Below are 20,386 nucleotides of genomic sequence, written 5' to 3'. Positions count from 1 at the left end.
AGAGGAGCCTCTAAAACGGCCGGTGAAAGAAGGGAACCGGTTTGGACACAGTGTTGAAAGAGCAATAGTAAAGCATGTGAACACAGCAGTGTATTCAATTTATCTCCTATGTGCACACCCCACCAACAGTTCACATTATTCTTTTAGGTTTTGTTACAGCTCTTTCTTAAAATTAAGATTTGTCATATATTCTTCCAACATTTTGTATGCCTACTGCCAACTAAAAATTGTCACTCACCATCTGGTTCTACAAGAATGAGGTCACTAGCCTCAGTAGTCACTGATCTTCAACACACTCTGAAAGAATTTCAGGGCAGAGATCAGGAATGAGACACCCTGTGCTCTGGGAAAACCTGGCAGAACAGGCCTTCAGATAGTCAGATATTTTTAGAAGAAGATTTTATGAGCCCAATTTCTTGCATCTTCTCATACCTAGAAAAGCACTAAAATCATTAACAGAGACATCTGTTCCTCGTGACTAACAGCAACCTTCTGGTGACAAGCAGCAACCTTCTGCCAAAATGTGTGCTTGATTTGATCCCCCTTCACTAAAATCACATAGATACTGACCTCCCTCCTTCCTCTTGGGATCAGTTCCTCAGAGCCATCTGAGAGGCTGTGTCCCAGACTACAGTCCTTATTAGGCCCCAAATAAAATTTAACTCACAACTCTCAAGTTGTGCCTTTTTTTTTTCAGTCAACAATATACACATGTAATTTTCATCTTTTAAAAAAAATTATTTAATTGATTTAGTTTTTGGCTGTGTTAGGTCTTCGTTGCGGTGTGCAGGCTCCTCATTGCCGTGGCTTCTCTTGTTGCGGAGCCCAGGCTTTAAGCCCACCTGCGGGCTTCAGTAGTTGTGGCTCACGGGCTCTAGAGCACAGGCTCAGTAGTCGTGGCGCACGGGCTTAGTTGCTCCGTGGCAATGTGGGATCTTCCTGGACCAGGGCTCGAACCCGTGTCCCCTGCATTGGCAGGCGGATTCTTAACGACTGTGCCACCAGGGGAGCCCCATTTTCATCTTTAACAAAGGATTTATGCTCTCAGATTGCTAGGAAACTTGTTCTTTTCACTTATAATATATCTTGAACAATTTTCCATGCCACTATACATGGACCTACCTCATTCATTTTACATGCATAGTTTCTATTAAGTGGATAGGATATTGTGCTTTATTTAACACATCCTCTAATGAAGGACACTGCAGTTGTTTCAGTTTCTTCTTATTACAAACAATGCTGCAATGAGCATGCTTGGACAAATATTTTTGCAAACGTGCATATGTGTAAGATTATTTTTTATTGATAGTCTACTGCACTAGAATGTAAATTTCATGAAGGCAGAGCCTTCGGTTTGTTTATTGCAGTGTCTAGCATGTAACAGGTGTTCAATAAATTCTTGAACACGTACCATTTTATAATCACCAGAGGGACAAAAATTCAAAGTCTGACAATTCCCAGTTTTGGCATAGATTAAACAACAGAGAATTCTCATATCCTGCCGAGAGTGTAAATCAGTACATTTGCTCTGGAGAGCAGTTTGATTACATCTCAAATGTGCATATTCTAGGACTATTTTGATTCCTAGATATGTATTAAAATATTCCCTTGCACATGTGCTCAAGGAGACATGTACAAGAATGATAAAACCAAACTGGAGCAAGTGGCCACCTAGGGGGTAGGGAAGGAAATGTGTTCAGGGATGGGTACCCAGAAGCCTCACTCCATGGAATAGTTTTCTTAAGTTGTGTGGTGGGTACATATTTGTTATTGGCTTTACCATTTTTGTATGATTAATATATTTCATGATTTAAAAAGCATCCATCTATTCATATTTTAGTGAGGGTTATTAATATAACTTTACTTCAAAATCTGGCCCTGGCTTCTGGATCTGGTACATATGACACACACACACTGAATGTTTATTGGATGAATAAACAAACACCTGTCCTTCTCTCAATCCGTCTATATCTAAGCTCTACTAATTGAAATCAAAGTCAAGTTCCCTTGGAAGACTCCCTCTTCAGTGAACTGTACCCATGACTGCACACGCAGGCGTCCCTGGCATAGCTGGGCATCATCAACAGCATGTAACCTAGCACACGCTTCTCTTGTTTCTTCTGCCCTAGAGATAGTTCCTTCCTTCATTTGCCACGTGTACTGCAATTAAACTATTTATTCCCCAATTAGGGAATCACTGTATTCCCAGTATCTATTTCAGAGTTTGACAAACATAAGCTCTCTGGAAATGCTTGATGAATAGCATTAAATGAGATGACATATTTATACGCATCTGATACAAATGCACAAAATTCTTCTTAAATTATATGTTGGGGCTTCCCTGGTGGCACAGTGGTTGAGAATCTGCCTGCCAATGCAGGGGACACAGGTTCGAGCCCAGGTTCAGGAAGATCCCACATGCCGTGGAGCAACTAAGCCCATGTGCCCCAACTAATGAGCCTGTTCTCTAGAGCCAGCGAACCACAACTACTGAAGCCCCTGCACCTAGAGCTCATGCAACAAAGAGAAGCCACTGCAATGAGAAGCCCACGCACCTCAACGAAGAGTAGCCCCCGCTCACTGCAACTAGAGAAAGCACGCATGCAGCAACGAAGACCCAACGCTGCCATAGATAAATAAATAAATAAAATAAACTGTCTTAAAATCACTCCTATTATTAAAAAAAATTACATGTTAAATTTTACAATCGTTTTAGATTTACAGAAAAGTTAAAGATAGTACAGAGCATTCTCTATACCCCTCACCAGTCTTCCCTACTGTTAACATTTAACTCTACTTTGGTACCTTTGTCACAACTAAGAAACCAATATTGGTGCATTGTGATTAGCTAAGCACACTTTATTTGGATTTCACTAGGATTTCTTTCATGTCTTTTTTCTGTTCCAGGGTCCCATCCAGGATACCACATTACATTTAGTCATCATGTCCCTTTGGGCTCCTTTAGTTACTGACAGTTTCTCCTACCACCCGTTTTTTCATGACTTTGACATTTTGGGGAGTATTGGGCAGGTATCTTCTAGAATATTCAACATGGTTAGAATGAGGTTATGGGTTTGGGGGAGGAACCCGACAGAGATGAAGTATCTATCATCCTTATCACATCATATTAGGGATGTGTGCTATCAACATGATGTATTGATGATGTTAACCTTGATCATTTGGCCAGGGTAATTTTTACCTGGTTTCTCTTTCCCACCCCTCCTCCCCCTTTCCACATTCTTCTCTTTAAAGTATGTCACTAAGCAAAGCCTATATTCAAAGGGGAGGGAGTTAAACTCTTCTCCTGGAGAAGGTCGTAATGACAAATTATTTGGAATGCCTCTGTACTGGGAGATGTGTCTCTTCTCCCCCATTTATTTATGTATTCACTTATTCGTTTATTTATATTAAAACGTTTTTGACTATATAAATAACGACTGCTCAAGAAACTTTTGATTTCTTCTGCATTTCCAGGACGTCCTGAACCACCATTCACCTTTACCTCACAGCTCAATAGGCACGACAATTCTGGGAGTTTCTTTACGGCGGAGGTTCACCATTAACTGTGTGCCGCATCACCAAGGGGGTCCCGGAGGTGACGGACACCGAGGCGGTGGAGGCGGGGCCTACGACAGAAGGCGGACCCCAGACTCAGTGTCCACCCTACACCTGGCTCCGCAGCCACCCCCTTGGACAACGTGCTTCGAAAATAAAAAAAAAAGGGGGGGGGGGTTCGGCGCGGGAAGTGCTCTCAGCCGTCAGAAGGTTTTCGTGAGCTCTCTCTTTGCGTAGCTCCCTACAACCTTCGGGAGAGCGAAAAGATACGACGCCTGGGGCAGTCAGAGCTATGCAGGACCCACAACGGGGCGGAGGATGGGCTGCCGCCTGCTGCCGCCAGCCCCGCAAGCACACAGGCCTCGCGAGCCAGGGCAGCCTGCAGCAGCAACGCGGGACCCACCCCAGAGGAGAAGGAGGAGGCGTACTGGCGCCGCCGGCAAAAGGCGGTGTGGGCGGGGCCTTGGCGCAGCGGTGCGCGCGGGCCTTCGGGAACGCGGCGCGCAGGCAGCGGAGACCGCAGCGGCCGCGGAGGAGGCGGTTGCTGCGCCGGGTCCCGGGGTCGCTGCTTGAGGCGCAGGCGCCGTGGACTCAGCCCATCCTGGTCCTTGCATCGCCGTGGGCTCGTAATGGCGACCCAGCAGAGGCCTTTCCACCTGGTGGTGTTCGGCGCCTCTGGCTTTACCGGCCAGTTCGTGACCGAAGAGGTGGCCCGGGAGCAGATGTCCCCGGAGCGGAGCTCCCGCCTGCCCTGGGCTGTGGCTGGCCGTTCTCGGGAGAAGCTGCAGCGAGTCCTGGAGAGGGCTGCCATGAAACTGGGTAAAGGGGGCGACTGGGACGGGGCCCCGGGACCCCGGTCTCGGCCCCACCGCCGCGGCTCTCATCCCCAAGCCCCCTTCTCCCGGCTGAGGGGTTTCAGTCGCCTGAAATGAGAGGTTCTCTCCCTGGGTGCCCCTCGAGCTCCCCAACCCTGTTAGCGGTCAGGAGGAGGAGCACGGGGCTCCTGATAACGTCAGAGCTTCGTTCCGTTCCATAAACAAAAAAGAGAGAGAGACATCCCCCCCGCCCCTTGAATTTCTCCCATAGTTAGGGAATCCCCACTGGCGAAATAGGAACTTTAGTTTTTCCTTTCTCTGTTCCGTCCCCTTCTAGAGCGGGGGGGAGGGGGGGCGGGTAACCTGGTGGGCCTGGAAGTCTCTTGATGTTTGATCGGGTACAAAAGTAGAGCACTGGTTTCTTCAGGATGGTTTGTGCTCTCCCTTTGCCTTGTGTTTTGGAGATGGGAGAGGAAGCTTAGGAGTTTTACGGAGAACGTTGCTGTGGCTTTACTTTTTAATTTAATTTTTACTTGTAAGCATTCTCCAGCAGTCGCACTCTTCATCCAGAAAGTTTTCTTGGTGTTTTTGTTTCGGCAGTTTACTTACTCTTTCGGCATTCATTCAGCCTGTTTTTATTGAGTGGTCTTTTTAATATCAGGTGCTAGTGTAAATGCTGGAGATACAGATGTGGCGGAGAGAGACACACACACACACACGCAGAGACCCTACCCATGTTCCCCGTGGTGAGAACATCTAAGTTAGGAGTCAGTCGCCTTTAACTTTGGCTGTCAGTTTTCCACCCTACTGCCCTGTCATACAGACAGATAGCACCTATTAGAGTTTCGGGCATACTTTGTTCTTCACCTTCACCTTCATCTCACATAATTCCACACAGATCCCTGTTTATGGAACCTGTTTTGTTTGTGGTTGGTACAGAAGATACCATGTAGGCTGGACTCTCCTACAGCTCTCCTGCTGCCACTCCCAAGTACAGAATCTTGACCAAAAAGCTTTTTGGTCTTTACTTTTCCAAGAGAAATACTTCCACGACTAAAATATATGCTTCCCTTTCTTCTTTTCTGTTCAACGAGACTGTACAGGTATAGCCTAGTTGCCTAACATTTGTAGTGCCCAGATCAGGTTATTGCAGGAAATACACCTTGAGCCATGAAACCTGCGTTACTCTATTGATTCAGTTTATTCCAGTTATTTCCTTATTATGAACTTGAGTGTTCTTCGCTAGACAGTTTTTTACTTCAGTCCTCTTTTGTTTCATTATGTTGATGTTAACTCCCCTCCTCATAATTTTATCATATGTAGTTGTTTAATCGTTGATGAGAAACTGCTTTTATAGTATAATAGTATAATTCTTCCTGGAGAGGAGGTCAGGAAAATCGTCTTCTATCTGAAAACTTGTAAAATTGGCGTTTTGCATAGAGTTGTCATTTACACATTCCTTATCTTAGATTTTCTTTTAAAGGTTAGTAATGTGTTTTATTAACTCTTAGTTTTAACTCCATTTTCCTCATAGTCTTTTCCGTATTTTTAATTACCTGGTTAAAAACAGTTTTATCTTTTGTTTGAGAGGGAGAATCAGCTTTTAGTATATTTAGTAAATTTGCCGTCAGTGGTTATTATGAAAAGAAGGGCTGGGTGATCTAATACTGTATCGGGATTTGCTTAAAACAATTTATTTCTTATTTTAGGAAGGCCGACACTGTCATCTGAAGTTGGAATAATAATTTGTGATATCACTAATCCAGCCTCACTTGATGAAATGGCTAAACAGGCAACAGTTGTCCTCAACTGTGTAGGACCAGTAAGTAATCTGCCCTTCTCTGAATCAGAACAAACAATCTATTCATTTCTAGCAGAATCTGGTATTTTATATTCCAGAGAAACATAAGGGCAGGGGACAGAAGAATTGATTCAGGGCCTTAACCCCATATGGGGAGTTTTTACTTCTCATGAGAAGCAAATGGATATGACCAAAGTCTCCTGAGAGAGAGAGTGACACTAGACTCCAGGAATGTGTGCTGGTTTATTTAGTGGTTACAGCTATAATTGCCAAACTTTTTTTTGTGCTGCATGTCCCTTAACTAAAAAAGGTTGAGCATGTACCCATAATTTACTTTTTATTTGTTTTTAAATTACACTTTGTATTACTGTACCAGTACATATGTTAGTGCATGTACAAAGAAAGATATTAAAAAAAGATTCATTCATTTATTCAATAAATGTTTACTGAGTGTTTATTATATGTACACTGAACTAGTCTACGGACATAATGGTGAATAAAACAGAAAACCCGTCATGGAGCTTACAGTCCAGTGGGGAGACAGAAAAATAATGTTATAATAGTAAGTGACAGGTGCTTTGAAGAAAAATAAAACAGGGAAGGGAGATAAAAAGATTGGCACACCAGTCTCTATTAGATGGATGGTCAGGGAAGGTCTCTGTGAGGAACTGAAATTTGCATAGGGACCTGAATGCAGTGAGGGAGTAAATCCTGTGAGTATTTGAGGAGAGGGTGTTCCAGGAAAGAGCAAATCCAAAGGTCCTGAGATGAGCATGTGCTTGGCCTGACTGAGGGATGTGAGAGAGGCCAGCGTGGTTGAGCGTGAGCAGGGCAGAGAGGTGGGGAGTTAGATTGGAGAGGTACCTAGAACTAGGTGGTTAGGTCTGCAAGGTCAAGATCAGGGTTTGGGTTTCCTTCTAAATATGAAAGAGCCATTGAATGGTTAAAAACAAGGGCATGATTTGATTTACGTATTTGAAGTTCTTTGGCTTCTGAGAGGAAAAATAGATGGTAGGGAACCAACAGTGGAATGGGCCAAGCAAGCCAATCACAGGGTAGGAGTGTTGGAGGTGGTGAGAAGTGGTTGAAAGCGGATATTTTGAAAGGAGAACCTCTAGCTGCTGCTATTGGACTGGATGTGAAAGAGACACTTGTGGTCTGTGTAACAGGGTGAATGTTGGTGACATTTATGGATCTGAGGAAGCTTTCTCAATTGTCAAAACATTTGAAAACTAAGCATCTAGAAAATTGTTGATAATTTCATCAAATGAAACCAGAAAGGTTTTTGATTGTCACCAAATGAAATGTATTTCTATTGTTTATTTCAATTTATTTCATTAACTAGTTTAGAATGTGGTCTGTGGTTCGTTGCTTGAATCACTGTCTTATATACATCCTCAGCCAGCTTGTCCCTCCCTCCGAAGTACTCTGGAGAAACCCCAGCCCTGGTTATTCCAGCTCGCTGCTTACTCTACCTGAACATGTATAACCCAGTCTGGCTGGAGAAAAATGCATCCTGATGCTGACTAGTCCCACTTTAAATATGTGGTTACAAACCTCACATGCAGCCTCAGTCCCTCCAGCAATTCTAATCTATTTTCCTAGGCTGTTTTCTCTCCTACTCACTGAAGCAGCAGTTTTATAACTTCTTTTTTCTCATACTTTTAGCATCCCACCCCTTTCTTCCTTTTTCCTCACTCTTACCTCGTGATTTTCTTCCTTCCTTCCTTCTTTCCTTTCTCCCTCCCTCCCTTCCTTTCTTTCTTTCCTTTTTTTTTTTTTTTTAAACTATGAACATACAGGCTGTCAGAAGAGAATTTATACCACCAGATCTTCGTATCTGCATTGTGTCCTGACTCTGCCTTATCTCCTTTTACAGGGAAAAACTACCCCTGCTTCTCATGGACACGGTACTCAAAGACTTTATATTTACAGGTTTACAGTTACACATATTCTTATTCTCATCAAATTTTGCCTCTTGATTGGATTATTTATCTCAACATACAAGTATGGGATTATATCTCCCATTTAAAGAAAAACTTCTCTGAATTCTGCATGCTCTTCTAACTACTCCCATTTTTCTGTGCCCCTTTTTAGCAAAACTTGAAAGAGTTTGCCTTACTTACTGTCTCCACTCCCTCACCTCCTCCTCTATCTAGTCTTGTCAGGCTTTTATCCGTACTCCTTAAATGAAACTACTCTGCCAGCATCCCCGTCCTGTCAAATCCAATCATCAGTTCTCCGTCCTCATCTTAATCAGACCTCTCAGCATTTGTGACAGTCGATCACTTTTCCCTTTCTTCAGTTGGTATGTGAATTCTTGCCCTCTCCTAGTTTTCTTTTTCTCTACCAGCTTTGTCTCAGTCTCCTCTGCTGGATCTTTTTATCCTCCTGTGAATGCCAGAGGTCTCAGAGCTTAAGCCTTAGAGACTCTTTTCTGTTTATATTCCCTGGACCATTTTTTAATATTATTATTATTGTGGTAAAATATACATAACATAAAATTGAGCATTTTAACCATTTTTAAGTATACACTTCAATGACATTAAGTACATTCACAATCTTATATAACTGTCACCTCTTTATTTCCAGAACGTTTTCACCATCCCAAACAGAAACTGTAACTGGGCCAGTACTTTTTAAACTTTGTGAAATCAGTTCAGTAGGTTAAGACTAGGCATTGAAAAGAAAAATCAGATAGACTGAAATAGAAAATAGGGTGAATTACACGTAATACAGGTACGTACTGGTTCATGAAGCTTTTGTGTCAGATATATTTGTGTGTGGAGCTACTATGTGAAATGAATTTCTTAGGGTGGGTTGTAGTCAGAAAGAATTGAAAGCCATGGCTTTCAATACCATCTGTTTCCTGATGATGCCTACATTAATTTATTTCCACTGAGGAACTACCCCTTAAACTCCAGACTGGTGGATCGAATTACCTTCTCAGTGCTTCCAGTTGGATGGTTTATAGGCATCTCTAGCTTTTTGACCCCAAAACATGCTCCTTCCTAAGCTCTACTTGGAAGGTCGTTTTCACTTTGTAATATGGATTATACTCCCAGGGGTAGACTCCAGTTTACCAGTTTGGGTGTCATAATTTGTTTCTTTGAAGGTATTTTTTTTACCCATTTCTCTATTTTGTGAGGGTCTCTTTAATGAGAGCTAAATGATAGCTGTAAAACTAGTCAGGCATATGTAAACAAGTATTATGTCAAAATATACAGAAAATGACTGAATCAGTACTTTTAAGCATTATTTATTGTCTCCTGTGCTAGGAAGTGGAGGGGGAAAAACTGCTGTTGAGAGAAAGATGATGAATCTGATTTTGGATGTGTTGAAACTGAGGTGTCTGCTAGATATTTTTGAATTAAGACAGGAAATGCGTACTATATAGTGGAATTATTTTCTTAAGCAAGTGAGGAAGTCAGGGTGAAGAGGAAATAGAGGAGAGGAAAAGAAGCCAAAGTGAAATTCATTTTGCCCCATGTCCTGAGCTCTTGCGGGTCCTGAAGTTTATAACAGAAGCCACAGATGAGGCAGCCTCATCAGTGAGCAGCTCTGGAGATAGGAGTTGGACGTCATCAGTATACATGTTGTAGTAGAAATCCAGAAAGTTGGTGAGATTTTCCAGGGAGAATGTCTAGGGAGGTGATTCTCCACCTCTAACGTACGTAAGAGTCACCAGTGAGGCTCATTTAAAATGCAGGTTACTGCAGTCTACCCCAGAAAACTTATTACTGGAGGGAGTTGGGGTGGGACTGAGTAACCAGCATGTTTAACGAGCGACCCAGCTGATTCTGACCCAGGTGAACTACGGGACAACTTGAGGTATTCGGGGGTAAAATAACCAGGAGGCCAAGGAAATTGCTAAGTGAGTTTCAAATGGATATGTGTAAAAATTACCCAAGATGATCCATTGGGTACAGAAAGAAAATAGAGCTTTGACTTGTACTCATTTTAATTTCAACTCTATGTCCATTTTATATATGTTTAAAGTGTATATTTTATTAGTATAGTAGTCCATATATGTCATTTGTAAATAAATTCATACAATTTAGTAGATGATGGATTTAGAATGTGAACTTGGGTCCTGCTGCCTTGAAAGCCCTTGTTTGTTCTGTTGTACTACGTTGCCTCAGAAGTTAAGTGCTTTCAGTAATTTTGCATGGTTGATAAATAGCAGGGATGAACTAGAACTTAAACACACTTTTCTAGTCCTGTAATTCCAGTGTCATTTGCTGTTTTTAAGAAGGGGGAGGAGGATGTGGAGATGAGGCTGTGGAGTCAGGTAGAGAGGAGCCTAAGTGACCCACTTGAAAAGGGCAATCCCTGTAGTGCTCTGTCTTTTCTTTTAAGTGTCCGTTTACCTGTTTCTTGAAGGCTAGAAGAAGCAGACCATCTCCTTTCTCCATCTTTTGCTGTGAGGAATGAGAGGAGCAGAGGAGTTTATGCTTCCATTTACCCTTCCCTCACAAAGGGAAAATTCGTCATGCTTCCTTTGAAATGGGACTGACTCTGATGTATTAACTGTTATATAAAATTTTTTTAATTTTAATTCCTTGAGTTTGAGCAACAAATAGTTTGGGAGATCCAAAATCATACAGGCTCAGAATAGCTACTTTGTACAATATTAAACTTATCCCCTCCAACCCTCTTTGTCCTTTCTTTATTTTGCTAATGCTGCCATTAGTTGTTGGTCCCCATGTCCAGCTAATCAGGAAGTGCAGTCATTTCTGTCTTTTAAGTATATCTCACTCTTAGTATATCCTTTCGCTTCCTTAGTTTTGTCCTTCATTTCTTACCTGCCGTGAGTTTTGTTTTCCAATACCACAGGCAGAGTGATATGTCTGTGTTATAAACGTTCCACCACTGTCCTGTTTAAAATACTCTAGGAGGGCTCAGCAATGCAGAAAAGATAAAGTTCAGTCTTGATAACATGGCACTCAGGGTCGTTCCTGATCTGGCCCAAGTGTTTCTTTCCAGACTCATCTCTTACCACTTCCCTCTCAACTACTCTGTGCTTCAGGTATCCTGAGCATCACCCTTTTTTACACTTTTACATATAATTTTTCCATTATTTGGATTTTCTTTTTCCTGGCAAATCCTTACTGTTCTTCAGAATTCAACTCAAATGAGTCACTTCTTTTATAAAACTTTGGACTTTGTCTTCAGTTAGGGGTAATTCCATCATGCTTTTATTTACACTGTGAGAGTCAGTAAATTGCAGTTACATTGTTTTCTCATTTTCTCATTAGGCTACTTAATTAATATTTGATTTCTTAATAGTGAAGACTGTACTTCCAACACTCAGTGGTATTCCTTCATTTAAGCTTGCTAAGTAAGAGTAAACTGTTGGTTTTCTTTATTCTCCCAGTACCGATTTTATGGAGAACCTGTAGTAAAAGCATGTGTTGAAAATGGAACTAGCTGTATTGACATCTGTGGAGAACCTCAGGTATGTAAAATGGAAAAGAAGGAACAAAATTAACAATACAACTTTCTGTTAAAGTGAAAAATATTTAGTGTAATTTTGCAGACAGATTTTAGAAGGTGATGACTCTGTAGCATTTAGAGATGGTATTTCATTGAAAGCTTGAAGGAGAGCATGATGGTAAGGTCTTAGCTTCAGTTTTCTTGAATTTTTCTTCCCTACATCCTAATTTCTTCCGTGGCCTTTGTGTATAGGATGTGTTGATTTTTATTGCTACTGCATGCTGTAAACAGAATTAATTAAAATAAAACTTGCTCAGAGTCATGCAACCATTAAGTAGGAAAACTAGGACTTGCATTGGGGTTTGCCTGAATTAACACTGCAGGAAGTGGAGTGTTAATAAGCACTGAGCTACACTAGCTCCTTTATAACTGTAACCTCATATGTCCCTATAGTCTCTGCTGAGTACCATCATCAGTGTGCTGGTATATACATACTTAGAGCTTATCAGTTGGCGATGTATATTGGAAAGTGTTAAGAAAGGGTAAATTACCAAGACTGATAAAAGAAGAGGTAGGAAATATGAATGTAAAAGAAACTATTCCTATCTTATTTAAAATATTCTAGAGCAGAGAAAATGGTGGAAAGCTGCTAAGTTATCTTATAAAGTACCATGAACGTGGCATCAAAGCCTAGTAATGAGCCAGAATATATATAAGTCAAAAATACAGATTTAAATACAAATTTAAAATGGGCAAAGGGAAGAAAAGAGGCAAATCACCTGTGCAGAATTCCACATAATTCACATAACTACTGTGCCCTTGAGGAGGGGGAGCTTCACTCCTCCCTCTTTATGTGTGGGCTGCACAGTCACTGCCTTCCAGTGAGTACAGTATGGAAGCGGCGGGGGGGGGGGGGGGGGGGGGGGGGGGCGGGGGGAGACGAACTTTACAGTGGAGACACCAGACAAATGCCACCTCAGCCAGGTGTTCAGGGTCAACATCACCAGTGAGAAATTATGTTGATAGTATGCACTCTTCTTTTTTTAAATGATTTACAATATTGTGTTAGTTTCAGATGTACAGCAAAGTGTTTCAGCTATATGTATATATATTTTCAGATCTTTTTCCATTATAGGGTATTACAAGATACTGAATATAGTTCCCTGTGCTGTACAGTAAATCCTTGTTGTTTATCTATTTTATACATAGTGGCGTGTATCTTTTAATCCCATACTCCTAATTTATCCATCTCTCCCTCCCTCCCACTTTGGTAACCATAAGTTTATTTTCTGTGTCTGTGAGATAGTATGTACTCTTGATATGACATCAGGAAATGGCACTTTACCCCGTCTTCCTCCCCAAAACCTGTAACTCTAGTGTAGTCATGAGAAAATCATGCGACAATTTCCAATAGAGGGGCATTCTACAAAGTACCTGACCACTGCTGTAAAGGTCATCAAAACCCAGGAAAGTCTGAGAAACCATCACAGCCAGCGGAGCCTAAGGAGACATGACAACTAAATGTAGTATGGTATCCTGAATGGGATCCTGGACAGAAGAAGGACATTAGATAAAAACTGAGGAAACCTGAACAAAATAGGGACTTTAGTTAGTGATAATGTATCAGTATTGGTTCATTAATTATAATAAATGTTAATGTAAAAGATGTAATGATAAGGTTAACTGAGTGAAGAGTACCTAGGAACTCTCTAGTACTCAATTTTTTTCTGTAAATCTAGAACTGTTTTTTAAAAAAAACAGGCAAAGAATTTGAACAGACATTATCCCGTTCTTGTGTTCCCTCCTTTCCTACCACTCTTTCTACTTACATATGTGCACAGATATATGTTTGTAATGATGTTCATCTGGAAGATGTGATTCGGGGTAACTTTTTTTTGTTTTCTTTGTATTTTTCTATATTAATTTTTCATAATAGGTATTGCTTTTGCATTTAAAAGTCATTCTAAAAAATGAATTAAGTCAGATCTGCATACCTCTCACACCACCTGGAACATAGTAGGTATGTTTGCTGAGTAAGTGCCAGCTATTTGGCAGTTAATATTTTGCTGCAGAGCCATCTTGGTTAGCATTTTCACAGTTTAATTGCTTTGTTTTTAAAGGTAAATCATTTAATTTTGGTCTAGATGTTTCTCTGTAGCTCTGATTCAGATCTTTTGTCTTGAATCTTTAGTTTCTGGAACTAATGTATTGGAAGTATCATGAGAAAGCTGCAGAAAAAGGGGCTTATATCATTGGAAGCAGTGGCTTTGACTCCATTCCAGCAGATCTGGGAGTAATATATACCAGAAATAAAATGAATGGTAATTATTGATCAAGAAGCAATAATGGAATTTAAAATAGAGGTGTTTCATGTTTGTAATTGTGGTGAACTAAAATCTTCTTGAGAAAAGAAACAACTATTAATGGGTAGTATTAAAACACATACTTTGTTTTTAATATAGCTGTACTTGTTAGAAAATGATATTGACACTATTGTTTTTTGAGGTATGGATAATACTATAAGTGTTCTAAAGGAAGGAATTCTCCATTAGAATTTAGTTGTGGTTATAGCTATAAAATTTCTGGAAAAAATTTTTGGCAGGCATTATAAATTCAAACTTGCTTTGTTTAGGAATTAATACATCTTAAAGTATAATTTATACACATACTATAATTGGAAAGTTTTAATTTTTTTTAATGAACAAAGCTAGAAAGTATTGAACAAGCTTTTTGACATCTTTTTTAGCTCATTTATAAAATGGAGACAATAAGAATGGAAAATAATCACTATTATAGTAAAACAGTGGAATGTTATACATACATAAAAAATGCCCTTTATAAAAATGACCTGAAGCAAATAAGTCCAGTTCTATATAAACCATTCTAGAGCTTAAAATTATGGAAAGTGTTCCAGTTTATATTAGAACGGTAACTCTGAGACCAAAGCTCAACAAAGGTAATACGCATGCCTGCCATTTATTGATTTTAGATTTTAGAAATTGAGGAATAGAATACTTTCTTAACACAGTGAATGTCAGAAAGCAGTAGGCAACATCATACTTAATGATGAAACGCTGGAACCATTCCCAATAAAGAGAAGGGCATGAATTGAACATCTTTAAAATATATATTTAGTCTTCAACCCATGGATTTGGTATATTTCCATTTATTAAAAAACGTACTAAAAAAATCTCCATTTACTGAAAAAGTTTAGAGTATTTTTATGGTGGTCCTACGTGTTTCTTATTGAGGTTATTCTTAAATATTTAATAGTTTTTATTTTGAATAGGTCCTTTTTTATTTTTAAGGGAGAAATATTACTTTAAGATTTATTTTAGAACTTTTTTTCAGTCACTGAAACCTAGGAGTCAGCATTTAACAAATACCCCAGCTAATTGTTGATTCAGGTGGCTCACATTGCATTACATACTGCCTTAGGCGATCCATGTTCTTTCTGTGCACAGGGTTAGATCAAAGAGTCATGTATCCAGGCCGCTTTCTCTTAACAACTCTCAGAATCCTCTCCAGTGAGTTAGAATTTAATGATCTATTCTTGGTTTTTGACAGTGTTAGATAAGTGATATTTATGTGGCTTTAGTTCTTTTCTGCTGTAACATCATTGTAGATGGTGTGGTTATTTGTTACCTTGCTCATTGTCAACTTTCTAAGGCCCCATGCTTTAATTTTCTCTTGGAATTAAAACTAGGAATACTGTCTCTTAACAAATTGGTATATTTTATCAGATTTTGAGAATTAGCTAGCCCGTTATGTTTTTCTTTTGTCTTACTGCTCTCGATAAGCTCAAAGATTAATTAAATACTTAACCACTATACGTATGTATTAGTCCTCATGGTTAATATAATTGATTTCTCCCCTTTTTTCTGGCCTTGGTTTTCTACTTTGTTTTTACTCATTATATTTTTATTTCATTTAAATAGCCTTACTTTAAGTATTTAATAAGCCATCACAAAGGCCCATTTTGGTAGGGTTTCTGTATATTCATTTTAAGTCACTACTAATGAGTCTTCTTGAAAGCTTTCATATTGGAAAATAGAATAATTCCCATAGATGTAGTTGTTTTTTTTTTTTTTTTGCTGTACGCGGGCCTCTCACTGTTGCGGCCTCTCCCGTTGCGGAGCACAGGCTCCGGACGCGCAGGCTCAGCAGCCATCGCTCACGGGCCCAGCCGCTCCGCGGCATGTGGGATCTTTCCAGACCGGGGCACAAACCTGTGTCCCCTGCATCGGCAGGCAGACTCTCAACCACTGCGCCACCAGGGAAGCCCATAGATGTAGTTTTGAGAACTGATGGCCTTCCAGAATCAGTGAGCTAAATTGTTGCCTTATTGGAAGAGATTTTTTGCAATGTCAGTTTGAATACTAGAAAAGATTTTGTGAGTACCAGCAGTTAATTTATACTAAACTACTATTTTTCTGATAATTTATCTGGCTTTAGCTGCTCCTTGAATCTGTTTACAATAACCTAATAATACTGTTATAGCACAGATTTTCCTGATTATATCAGCTGTAGGCCTAATAAAAATGTTCCCTAAATGAATAGGAATAGCTTATTATTACTTATCCTGGGTTAATAGATTTTTATTTGATTTTACTTTTACCGTTTTCCTTCTCTTTTAGGTACATTGACGGCTGTGGAAAGTTTCCTGACTATACATTCAGGACCTGAGGTTAGTTTTTGTTTGTCACGTGTTTTCTTTGTTAATATTAAAAACATTTTGGAAATGATACTTGCCTGTTAAAAAGGTTTCAATTAATTAAATTGTATATACAGTTGTAATTTTTAGTGTATGAAAGTCACTGTTTAATTTTAAAAAGTAAAGATTGCTGTGAGTTATTTTGACTTAAAATAGAATTTGTTTAAAACTGCACAGTTCATTATTAGAATGAGTTACCATCATCCTAACACTAAAGATCTATCATTGTTATGTGATGAATGTTGTCAGCCTAGAAAATTATCACCTTAGTGCAAATCAGTGCATTTTTATTATGTGCCTAATTTGGAGTTAGGTGTTCTTGTGGCCATACAAGAAATGTATAATGTAAATGTAATCTTACTGAATTTATGGTCTATTTGGGAGCATAAGATAGTTGCATTTCTGGGAAAGAACCATGTTTTGTGGTAGTAGTTTTACTGCCAGTAGTGTCTAACACAATTCTCTGTCTATACTTGAGGCTTCATAAGTATTTATTCTCTTTAAAAAATACTCAGTATTTCACATATTGTGTAATACAAGTATATATAGTAGTGCAAGATAGTGTGACACATAAATGAACAACATGCAGACCCTTAAAGGGAATAATTTAGACGAGCAGGAGACAAAAATTGTTATTAAAGAGGTCAGATGAAATACTATAGGATTCTGAGAATGGGGAGTTACATCTAGCCGGGAGGCCAGAGATCAAGGACTTTTTGGAGAAGTTCGGATATGGAATTTTAAAGGTTGGTGCTGAGGAGATGTGGATAAGGGAGAAAGGAAATAGTTTAATAAAGATGTAACTGTGGGATGGAGTGGAGCATGTTTAAGTAACGGTTTTATTTGTCTGGATTGTAGGTTCAGATGAATAAACATGAAGAACTATATAAAACTTGCTAAAATTTGTGGTTACAGATAATATCCACTAGAGTATCAGAATAAAGGGAAGTGACAGTGGGCCTGAGTAATTTGGGAATGCCTCATAGAAGTCTTATTAAGTTGAACCTTGAAAAGTGAATAGCATTTGGAAGGTGAGAGGCAGCAACCTAAACAAAGGCTCAGAAATGAGAAAGAAGGACATGCTTGGAGCTCTGGGGAACATGAGTTAGAAAGCCAACTCAACCTGGTTTAAACCAACAAAACAGAAAGGAATTTATTGATTCATGTAACCAAACATCTGCAAGTAAACAGTATGGCTGGATCTGGATGTTCAAATGGTATTATTGGAACTCATTTTTTTCTCTTCCTCTTCCTGTCTCTGCATTACTTCTGTGCTCCTCAGTGTAGGCTCTCACAATCGGGGGTTGGGGGGAAGGTACTGGCAGCCCCAGGTATGCATTGTCCATAAGGTTCATGATTTCCCAAGAACAGCTAGCAGCGTTTGAATATTCAAAGATGGGGAAGATTAGTCAAGTATTGGGTCATTTGGTCATTCTTGAGCCAAACAGTGTGACCTGCGGTAATGGAGTAATAAGGTTGCCCAGGCCTGGGTCATGGGCCTCTGGAGAGGGAATCAGGGCCAAGCCCTTCTCAACAACACGTAACAAACTTCCAATAGGAAAGAGAGTGTTGTAAGCAGAACATAGGGTAGGGGAATTAAGAATTCCCTGCAGGAAATTAGTGCAGGACTGACAAAAAACAGATGTCCACTACAGGGAGATAGTGAGAAAACAGAGCTAGAAAAGAGGCTTCTTTTGAAAGAGGAGCAGGAGATGATCTATAACAGGAGATGAGAGTTGTGTCTCCTTCATATGGTTGCTATGAGGATTAAATTAGTCAATGAATATAAATCAGAACAGTGGTTGGCACTTTACAATCACTCAATAAATGTTATTAAGTCCTATTATTATAAGGACTCAAAGTTGGGCCTTAATCAGGACGAGACATTTGAAAACATCGAAATCAATGCAGCTCCTTCTCATTCCCCTTAAAGCAAAATACAGAGCCTTAATTTCACAAGGATGGACAGAGGTAACTGCCTTGATTCTATGCATCCCTTGGCACAGGATTGTTCTCCTCCTACTCCTTATCCTACTTTTCCCCTTAAGCTTTGTTACTTTACATAAAAAATTGAATCTTAGACTGTGTATTAGACCATAAAGCAAGACTCAAAAGAATTTCAGAGAGTTGGAATCATATACTCAAGGACAGTGCTGTCCAGTAAATCTTCCCTCAGTGATGAAGGTGTTCCATATATGCTATATAATGGCTTCCATACCAGTTAGTGCAGCTCCAGAGCGGGGTCAGCCCATGGCCTACTTTTATATGGCTGTAAGCTAAGAATAATTTTAACATATTTAAAGAGCTATAATAAAAAAAAAAATACGCAGCAGAGACCAGATGTGGCCTGCACAGCCTAAAATATTTAGTTTGACCTTTTACAGAAATAGTTTGCCAACCCCCGTTCTAGAGTATGTTTTAGACTATAATGAAATTATACTAGAAATCAGTGAAGAGATAATAAGAATTCAATGTCTTCACTTCTTATAGGTTGTTAGGATTTTCTGTATACTCTTAAGTCCGTTTTGGTAGTTTGTGTCTGCATTAGTTTCTTAGGACTCCTGTAATAAAGTACCACAAACTGGATTGCTTAAACAAGGGAAACATTGTTCTCACAGTTCTGGAGGCTAGAAGTCCATGATTAAGATGTTGGCAGGGTTTCTTCTGAGGGCTGTGAGGGAGAATCTGTTCCATGTTTCTCTCCTAGCTTCTGGTGGTTTGCTTGCAATCTTTGGTGTTCCTTTGTTGTAGATGCATCACTCAGACCGCTCTTCCATCTTCATATGTGTGTGTGTCCAAATTTCTCCTTTTTATAAGGACACCAGTGGTTTGGGGTTGGGGGCCCACTTCCTCCAATATGTATGACCTCAGCTTAACTAGTGACATCTACAACAACCCTCCTTACAAATAAGGTTACATTCTGAGGTACCGGGGGTTAGGCCTTCTACATATAAATTTGGGGTGGGTACAAAATTTAATCCGTAACAGTGTCTTTCTAGGAATTTGTCCATTTCATCTAGGTTGTTTAATTTGTTGGCATACAGTTGTTCATAGTATTCCCTTATACTCCTTTTTATTTCTGAAAGGTTGGTAATGCCCCTTCTTTCATTCCTGATTTTAGTAATTTGAGTTCTCTCTCTCTCTCTTTCTTTTTCTTTCTCTCTCTGTCAATCTAGCTAAAGGTTTTTCATTTTGGTTGATTTCTTCAAAGAACCACCTTTTGGTTTCATTGATTTTCTCTATTGTTTTTCTATTCTCTGTTTCATTTATTTCCACTCTAGTCTTTATTGTTGCTGGATACAACAGTAATATAAAAATCAGTTGCATTTCTGTATACCAGCCACAGTTAGAAAATGAATTTTTTAAAATGAGACCATTTATAGTAGCATTAAAAAATCAAGTACTTAAGAGTAAGGGATATAAAATGTACAAGATTTCTGTGAAGAAAACTATAAAATGTTATTGAGTGACCTTAAAGAAGACAAATAAATGGAAGAACCCACCATATTCATGGAGTGGAAGGCTCAATTTTGTTAAAATGTCAGTTTTCCTTAAATTAATTTATAATCACATATAATTCCAATCAAAATCGCAAACAGGTTTTTTTTTTGCTTGCTTGTTTTGTTTTAGTATGCAATTTGAAAAACTAATTCTAAAATGTATATGGAAATGCAGAGGGCCAAGAATAACCAACACTTTCTTAAAGGAGAATAAGGTAGAAGGATGTTCTTGAATGTCAAGACATTATTAAGTCAGAGTGTTACATTGGCAGGGAGATATCAATAGGCCAGCAGATTAGGGTAAAGAACTCAGAGTAGTTTGTGCATATATGAGCACTTGATTTATGGTAAAGGGTCTTTTTCGGGAGATGATGGGTGTGGGGAAACAATGAAATTGGACTCATACTTTGCACTGTGTACAAAAATCAAGTTTAGGTGGGTTATAGACCTAAATGCATAAGGCTAAACAGTAAGCTTTTAGAAGATGAATATTTCATGGCCTCAAGGTCAGGAATGGTTTCTTTTTTTCCAGAAATATATTTTATTTTGTTAATTTATTTTTATT

The 20,386-nt window shown here is 39.4% G+C and overlaps 1 protein-coding gene across 2 annotated transcripts in view; it reads left to right on the top strand.

The window, feature by feature from the left end:
- Nucleotides 1-4,054: 4,054 nt before the first annotated feature.
- SCCPDH (saccharopine dehydrogenase (putative)) overlaps nt 4,055-20,386 on the top strand; it is a 44,039-nt gene continuing 27,707 nt past the window's right edge. Inside the window, exons 1-5 of one of the 2 annotated variants that reach the window (XM_019920541.3) lie at nt 4,055-4,374; nt 6,080-6,192; nt 11,549-11,629; nt 13,799-13,928; nt 16,245-16,294. In XM_019920541.3, coding sequence (XP_019776100.2) covers nt 4,185-4,374; nt 6,080-6,192; nt 11,549-11,629; nt 13,799-13,928; nt 16,245-16,294 — 564 coding nt within the window. In that variant the 5' untranslated portion in view covers nt 4,055-4,184. The remainder of the gene's footprint in view (nt 4,375-6,079; nt 6,193-11,548; nt 11,630-13,798; nt 13,929-16,244; nt 16,295-20,386) is intronic. The other variant, XM_004324397.4, reaches the window with a different exon arrangement.

This window comes from Tursiops truncatus, chromosome 1 (assembly GCF_011762595.2).
Source record: "Tursiops truncatus isolate mTurTru1 chromosome 1, mTurTru1.mat.Y, whole genome shotgun sequence".
Classification (NCBI taxonomy): domain Eukaryota; kingdom Metazoa; phylum Chordata; class Mammalia; order Artiodactyla; family Delphinidae; genus Tursiops; species Tursiops truncatus.
This window is presented reverse-complemented; position numbering and strand designations above follow the sequence as displayed.